This window comes from Salmo salar, chromosome 04, assembly GCF_965601325.2.
Source record: "Salmo salar chromosome 04, fSalSal1, whole genome shotgun sequence".
Taxonomy (NCBI): Eukaryota; Metazoa; Chordata; class Actinopteri; order Salmoniformes; family Salmonidae; genus Salmo; species Salmo salar.
This window is the reverse complement of record NC_138294.1, coordinates 22,313,339-22,321,404: the sequence shown is the minus strand read 5'-3', so window position 1 is coordinate 22,321,404 and position 8,066 is coordinate 22,313,339. Positions and strand designations below refer to the sequence as shown.

Here is an 8,066-nt window from a genome sequence, read left to right as displayed (position 1 = left end):
TCGTTGGTAAAAAGGTTCAATTTATTGCCATGAGTACAGTTTGAGCCAATATTTTTTATAAGTTAGATATGTACACCTTCATCCAAGGCTCACTGTATAGCTCTATGTTTTAGAAATAAACCTATTTACATTATAAAAAATGCATACACATCACACCCCAAAGAAAACATTTTCTTAATTTTGCATTGAACAAATTGGTGTCTGATTCTGGTTGCTTTGTAGTCCTCATTCAACAACATTTACATACCAAGCTGGAAATATAAAAACACTAAAAAACACAAACCCTTTCTTTATATAGCCATTTGAAATTCACCTGTTAGAGCCAACATGTTAAATTCAAGCTTTTGGAATTTCACTGTGCCTAAGACCAACATCATTGAAGTAGTAAGTCCTTTCAAAACATCCAGTGTTCATTCTTGACCATGATTCATGAGTGGACTTATCCATCTAGCCTGGTCCCAGATCTGTTTGTGCTTTCTTGTCAATTAAACACCTATGGGTCATTGTACAAACAGATCTGAGACCAGGTTATAAAAACCTAGCTAGTGGGCAGTTTATTACACGACTTCTAGAAGTGGTTTTGAATTGTTGAATGTTAAATTCTGCACATTGATTAATGAATCCTCCACCAATGTTTTTTTAAAGTTAGAACATTTCCACGACCCCTGAGTAATAGCCCAAAGACCCCAATAAGATGTAAAGATCGAGAGAAGAGCAAGAACGTGTAAACATCTACAACTGAAAAAAGGTCCATTATCCAAGTGTGTGTACGGAGGAGTATCTTCCGTGGGACATGGTTGAGAGAGCACAGTATCCCCTATATAGTGCATTACTTTTGACCAGGGCCCTTAGGTAGGGGTGTCATTTCAGCTAAACCTACTCAATTTAAACTCTAAAAAGCTATTTGGAGACAGTGAAAACAAGCAGAATTGACTCCAGCCATTATCACCTTAGATGTAGCTTCATTCCCCACAGTCAATAAGGGACTTAACTTTCTACAAACATGTCATACAGCAATTAGCTACTAAGCACTAGCTCAGCACTGGGATTAAAAACGAGTTAAGTTCCACATGAAGTCAAAAGTGCAGTTTCATAGCCATCTACAGCAATCTTCCACCTCTGCACTGTTTTAAGACAAAAGCTACCTCAGCTCAATGTGCTCTAGCCAGACAGTCTTTCCACGCGCTCGGAGGCCTGCCAGCTATTACCGCTTAAACTGCATTTGCCATTTAATGGGGATTGGAATGACTTCAGTAGCCCATTTTAAAATAGTTGGTGTATGTTGACTGCCATACACAATTGACGCCCCTGCCCATCGGGCTCTGGAAGTAGTGCACTATATAGGGAAATAGTGTGCCATTTTGGACGTACACAACCTCTCAATGCAGCAGACAGTTGAAGTGCAGTGTTCGATGCCCTATCCTGTTGAGTGAGTTCCAGTAGGAGTAAAGTACCCTCTGTGGGGCCGTAGCTTTAAACCGCTACAATATTGTTCATCTCCCACTTTTGTGTGCTTTTGCTGGTGTCACAGTCTGCGATGAAGACCTTGTGGAGGACGTCCGACCGGTCCAGGCACCTCCCCGTGGGGACGTGGGTGAACCTGTGGAGGTCCTGGGAAGGAAACGAAACAGTGATATCACTTACACTACATATACCCTCACACATACATGCTAATATGCTATGTTCAGCAGTACCATCTCAAGCTGTAGCACGATAGGAAAAAAACTCATAATACTGTATTGGTAACAAGGATGGATTCTCTTTCCAACTGTTTACCACATCTTATGAAGCAATCTTATATTGAAACAATGGTACCAATCTAAGGAGGTTCTTATCTCAGGATGACACACTTTGTATATGAAGTTAGATGCAGCTGCATACCTTGAAGTATCTCCACTCTGTGTTCTCGTTCATGTTACAGTGTGTAATGATCACCGCTGACCCGTCTGGTCCTTTCGTCAAGCACTGGTCATACTGCATGAGCTGGTTGGCTTCATTTATCCTGAAAAGCTACAAGAGATGTTTAATCAGTAAATGAGGAATAATGTTTAGGAATAAATAAAGTCTATAATCCCAAATGACGAACAGGGTTTTCTGACCTGGTTCCCACCCATTCTGTGACAGGGTCCAATCTCCACGTTGCCTCCGTGGGTGTGGCCCATACTGTCAATGCAGTAGCTGGTCTCATATCCACGGACCTGGAACAAAGCAATAATGTTCACTATACATTCCAAATGCACATACACTACATATACACAAAAGTATGTGGACACCCCTTCAAATGAGTGGATTTGACTTTCAGCCACACCTGATGCTGACAGGTGTATAAAAATCATGCACACTCCCATGCAATCTCCATAGCAAAATATTGGCAGTAGAATGGCATTCCTGAAGAGCTCAGTGACTTTCAAAGTGCCACCGTCATAGGATGCCACCTTTCCAACAAGTCAGTTCATTAAATTTCTGCCCTGCTAGAGCTTCTCCGGTCAATTGTAAGTGCTTTTATTTATATCAATTTTTTGTTGTACTTTTAACCAAATTTTTCTTCCCAATTACGTGATATCCAATTGGTAGTTAGTCTTGTCCCATTGCTGCAACTCCCTTACGGACTAGGGAGAGGCGAAGGTCGAGAGCCATGCGTCCTCCGAAACAAGACCCAGCCAAGCCACACTGCTTCTTGACACACTGCTCGCTTAACCCGGAAGCCAGCCACACTAATGTGTTGGAGGAAACGCTGTCCAGCTGGCGATCGAAGTCAGCTTGCAGGCACCTGGCCCGCCACAAGGATTCTTTAGAGCGTGATGGGACAAGGTAATCCTGCCGGCCAAACCCTCCCCTAACCCGGACGACGCTGGGCCAATTGTGTGCTGCCTCATGGGTCTCCCGGTCACGGCCGGGTGTGAGACATCTTGGGATCAAACCCGGGTCTGTAGTGACGCCTCAAACACTGCCTTAGGCCGCTGCGCCACTCGAGAGGCCAACTGTAAGTGCAAATCTAGGTTTGGCAGATGTCAGGAGAACACTACCTGCCTAAATGCATAGTGCCAACTGTCAAGTTTGGTGGAGGAGGAATAATGGTCTGGGGCTGTTTTTCATGGTTTGGGCTAGGCCCCTTAATCCCAGTAAAGGGAAATGTTAACGCTACAGCATACAACATTCTAGATGATTCTGTGCTTCCAACTTTGTGGCAACAGTTTTGGGAAGGCCCTTTCCTGTTTCTGCATGACAATGCCCCCGTGCACAAAGCGAGGTCCATACAGAAATGTTTTGTCGAGATCGTTGTGGAAGAACTTGACTGGCCTGCACAGAGCCCTGACCTCAACCCCATCAAACACCTTTGGGATGAATTGGAACACCGACTGCAAGCCAGGACTAATCACCCAACCTCACTAATGCTCGTGGCTGAATGGAAGCAAGTCCCCGCAGCAACGCTCCAGCATCTAGTGGAAAGCCTTCCCAGAAGAGTGGAGGCTGTTATAGTTAAATGGCCATGATTTTGGAATGAGATGTTCAACGAGCAGGTGTCCACATACTTTTGGTCATGTAGCGGACAGTAACACACTACTTTTCAACAGATGCATATGTTGATATTTTAATGAAGACTGCAATTCAGCTTTTAGCTACTATTGTGTAGTATGAATAAACTAAAAACTAAATATGGACAATACTTTAGCCTACCTCTCCCCATTCCACGTTTTTGGGGGGCAGTGGGTAGTTCATGGGGATGTCATAGGCAATTTCTTCCATGAACCACTTGAAGCTCTTGCAGCGGTGCTCCTCTCTGAACTTCTTGAGCTGGCTGATGTCCCCGTAGGCCAGGGTGAGGGTCTCCGGCCGGCTTGCGTAGAAGTAGTCCTTGTAGTCGTCCCACCAAACCTCCACCACACGCACATAATTCTGGAGCAGGGAGGATCAGAATAAAACACCAATTATTAGTTTCCATGAAGGACAACACCTCTTGAAGGACATCAGTCAGTCAATCCATATGCTACTTCTCATATGGTGTTTTTCCATAAGATTGCTGATGTTTTATGATACAATACAGATGACCGATACATATGATGATATCCATATAATTAATCCACTACTGACCATTTGATAAACGGCTGTAGGCCTACATGAACTGTCCTTAGCACAATATATCATTAAATCTAGTCACCCTTGTAGACATTTGAAACTGGCTGAACCATATTAGTTTACAAGGATGAATCCAAGTAAATAAGCAGATGGTGCCAGGTCAGCTCAAAGGAGCCAAGAAAAGCTGCCAGGGATTTGCCAGAGTGGGCTAGCCTGGTCCCAGATCTGTTTGTGTTGTCCTGCCAACTCTTACAGTCATTGTGACAATCACCATAGGAGTTGGAAAGAGATTAAACGCAGATCTGGGAGCAGGCTAAGAGGGGGGTCTGGGTGCTTAGTTTGACAGACTTGGCACACTGACCTTAAGTGTGGGCGAGGAGCCAACGTGGGCAGGGGGTGGGTTGCCCTGCCAGCCCTGTAGGCGGTAGATATGGCCCACGCGTGAGCACGGCACGAAGAGCAGCTGGCCACCACACTGCCAGATCTGGAATCAGATCAGGACAATAGAACATGCTGGAGTTACACAGATGGTACATACAAAGCTGAAAATACAATAGTATACGAGTACAATAGAGAGATAACATAGTTGGAATTCACAGCAAATAAATAACAGCTACTAAGCATTATGCATGATCAGTAACAGTATCAATACAGGACCAAACAATAACCCAAGTATTTTATTATGATGTGAAATCTTTCGTAGACGATTGAGTGCTTTAGGTGGTCTTAGTGTTTACCTTATAGGATATCTCAAAGTTCTCCCCTCCCCAGATCTGCAGTCCTGGGTCATAGAGGCCCAGCTCAAAGAAGAAGTCCCTCTCAATGGCAAACAGCCCCCCAGCCATGGCAGGCGACCTGAGAAAGGCCCAAAACTACATTACCCACAATCCACAGGAGTCTCATCCAGAGAGAGGGACAAGAGCTAAAATGTAGCAGGGAAGAAGGTGGATACATGATGAAATATGGAGAAACATAAGCATTATGACAAAAAGAGTGAACAAGTACATTGACCCAAAGAGTGCTCCAAACAATCCTTCCTGTCAAATGACCAAATATCATGCTAGCCATCGAAGGTGAAACATTACTGACTTATCTTCTCAAACAATAGAATGTGGTAGGATACCGAGTTGTGGAGAAGACAGAAGAGATTATTGGTGAGGAAATCACACCAAGATAAACTGAGAATGAAGAGTTTAATTTCAAAGACTTAAGTGTTGATTTCTAAGGCACAAGCAGTGGCATCTGTCAAAATTCCTTCCAGGTATCAGAGACTGCTAGCATTGAGGGTTCGGACAAATTGACACTTTTAATTGGTCCAGGCCATAGGCGTTTCTTCAAGAGCATGACATTTTTGCACTAGAGCAAGTTAGAGAAATTAATAAACCACATTGAGTGCTACAGTTGGTAATTAATGGGTATTACATAGCTTTCTGATTATTGTTACATCTACAGACCACTATATGAGGTAGCACTTGTGTTTCATAGTTAAAGTACTGCGATCACTAGCAGGTCAGCATACAGTTATACACTATAGAGAAGTGCCAAGCAGTAGTATGAGCAAGCCAAGGCCAAGCAAATAGTACTGTACATGCAGACAGCATATTGTATACTCTAGTGCATCATTTGTGCCTCAGTAAGGGGTTGATGTTGCAAGCAGGGCAGATTTTTCTTTTAGTGCTGATGAATTACCGATAGGGCTCAGTTTTAGTTAATCTCTTCTCCTTCTCCCTGCTAGTGAGGGGCACACGCTTCCAGAGCATGCTCCAGTCCCATGCTCCGCGGGCAAAGCCATCCTCATCCCCTCCCCCTTGTGGGTCAATTCGGAATGTCTGGCCATCTATGGAGTCTATGAGAGGGACCGTGCACACCGTTCTGGGTAGGGACAGCCGGTGGGGAGATGGGAGGGTTTCATGCATCACACACACACACACACACACACACACACACACACACACACACACACACACACACAAAGGGGGGAAACAAACAATACATCTGGGTTTTAGATGGGCATGCAAGGCATGGATGGTAGCAGGATGTTTACCGATAAGGCTCGGTCTTATGCTTTCGCTTAGCCTTCTCCCTGCTGGAGAGAGGCACTCTCTTCCACAGCAGGCTCCAGTCCCAGGCTCCCCGGGCCAGCCCGTCCTCATCACCACCTTGCTGGGGCTCTATGGTATAGTCACTGCCGTCTATATAATCTATCAGAGGTACAGTGCATACCGTTCTGGAAACAGGCAATGAGAATACACACAAGATGTTACAGTGTGGCAGACCACTGCACTAAATGGATATTAATTACTGATCAATATTTAGCATAGATAAATAGTTTTGCATATTCAGCATGGATGGATACACCCATCTATACATTTTCAATACAATCTGCACATGAATTAGGTTGTATATACGTCAATGTATATCACTAGTTATGCTGTGACATAATACAGAGATGTTTCTGGTAGAGAGGATTCATGACCTGCGCCGTTCATTGATGAGTCAGAATATTTTTCATTATTACAGTAGAACAAGTCATCATATGAAGTATAAATATTCAAAAATCCCAGCCGCAGACCACTCATACCTGTCCTTGGATATGGGGGCCACCAGAGGGGCGTACCAGTTGGCAGTGACTTCACAGTGAGCGTCTAAATAGATAAGAACCTACAGACGACAGGACACACACAGCAGCCAAACACGTCAGACATTGGAGAGAACAGTTACTTGACAGTAGAGTTGTTACCATTCCATATCTTTCCATCTATATGGATGTCAATCTATATTAGTGGCTCCAGATCAATCCATTCATTCATCCCCCCTTTCCCTTTGTCTCATCCACACACAGTAAGTGTAGAGGTGATGGAGTAGCTGTAACCTACCTGTCCCAGGGTGGCTACATGGGCTCCTATACTCCTAGCCTGGATGAGGCCCTCTCGCTTCTCATTGCGGTGCAGTTTGACCAGGCCGTTCCACTGCTTAATGTACTCTTCTAGTCTCTCCTTCAGGTGCACTGGAGACCGACAGGGACAGTGAGATTAAACCTACTTTTATTTGCCACGTACACAGTTTACCGGGAGGTACAAAATGTGCACTGAAACGCTTGTGTGCTAGGCCCCAGAACATTGCAGTACAATAAATCAATAAGACTCAAATCAAGTAATAGAAGAGATAGTATTCCTAGCAATAGCCTGATATGTACACAATATGATATCCTACAGTATTAGATCATTTTTGTGCTATGAAAAGTATGACTGTATTTACAAATATAAAGTGGGTAGTGTCTTGGTCGCGCAGATTATATACTACAATCGTCACTAGAAGCTTATAGCCCAGACCCACCGGTAGGATTATCAAACGTTTATCGGCCTTCAATACTTAGCACCTCTGAACAGAGTGTCGGCAGTCAATCTCCTGTTCACACAGCAAAGACCTTGAAGTCGTCAGCCTTGTTAAAATACTCTAAACCAGAAGGTGGCAGAAGCGTTGTTTGACACTGCATGTCAGTGTGTTGCTAAGTTTATGGTCTAGATTCCAACGTTAGCTAGCTAGCTGTGCTAATGTTGTAATTTTGCATGATACTAGCCAGAGCTAGATTACTACCTAGCAAGATGACGAAGAAACAATTAAATTCATTCTCCATAATCCCATACAGCTAGTACCAGCCCATGGCCAAAAGTTTAACTAGCTAGCTAACGTTAGCATATTTGCTAGATGATGCAACATAGCTAGCTAGCTCTGTTTCGTTAGCTAGCTAACGTTAGCATATTTGCTAGATGATGCAACATAGCTAGCTAGCTCTGTTTCGTTAGCTAGCTAACGTTAGCATATTTGCAAGCTAGTGCAACATACACGTTGCTGACAGGTGTATAAAATTGAGCATAAAGCCATGCAATCTCCACAGACAAAATATTGGCAGTAGAATGGCCTTACTGAAAAGCTCAGTGACTTTCAACGTGGCATAATCATAGGATGTCAACTTTCCAACAAGTCAG

General features: G+C 43.9%; 1 protein-coding gene across 2 annotated transcripts in view; it reads right to left on the bottom strand.

Moving 5' to 3' along the window:
- The window catches only part of LOC106602388 (N-acetylgalactosaminyltransferase 7), a 32,055-nt gene continuing 23,989 nt past the window's right edge, over nt 1-8,066 (bottom strand). Inside the window, exons 4-12 of one of the 2 annotated variants that reach the window (XM_014194989.3) lie at nt 6,954-7,084; nt 6,659-6,738; nt 5,767-5,949; nt 4,815-4,932; nt 4,439-4,561; nt 3,679-3,897; nt 2,100-2,198; nt 1,882-2,010; nt 1-1,611 (exon numbers count right to left, since the gene is read on the bottom strand). In XM_014194989.3, coding sequence (XP_014050464.1) covers nt 1,474-1,611; nt 1,882-2,010; nt 2,100-2,198; nt 3,679-3,897; nt 4,439-4,561; nt 4,815-4,932; nt 5,767-5,949; nt 6,659-6,738; nt 6,954-7,084 — 1,220 coding nt within the window. In that variant the 3' untranslated portion in view covers nt 1-1,473. Of the gene's footprint in view, nt 1,612-1,881; nt 2,011-2,099; nt 2,199-3,678; nt 3,898-4,438; nt 4,562-4,814; nt 4,933-5,766; nt 5,950-6,121; nt 6,305-6,658; nt 6,739-6,953; nt 7,085-8,066 lie in introns of both variants that reach the window. The other variant, XM_014194988.3, reaches the window with a different exon arrangement.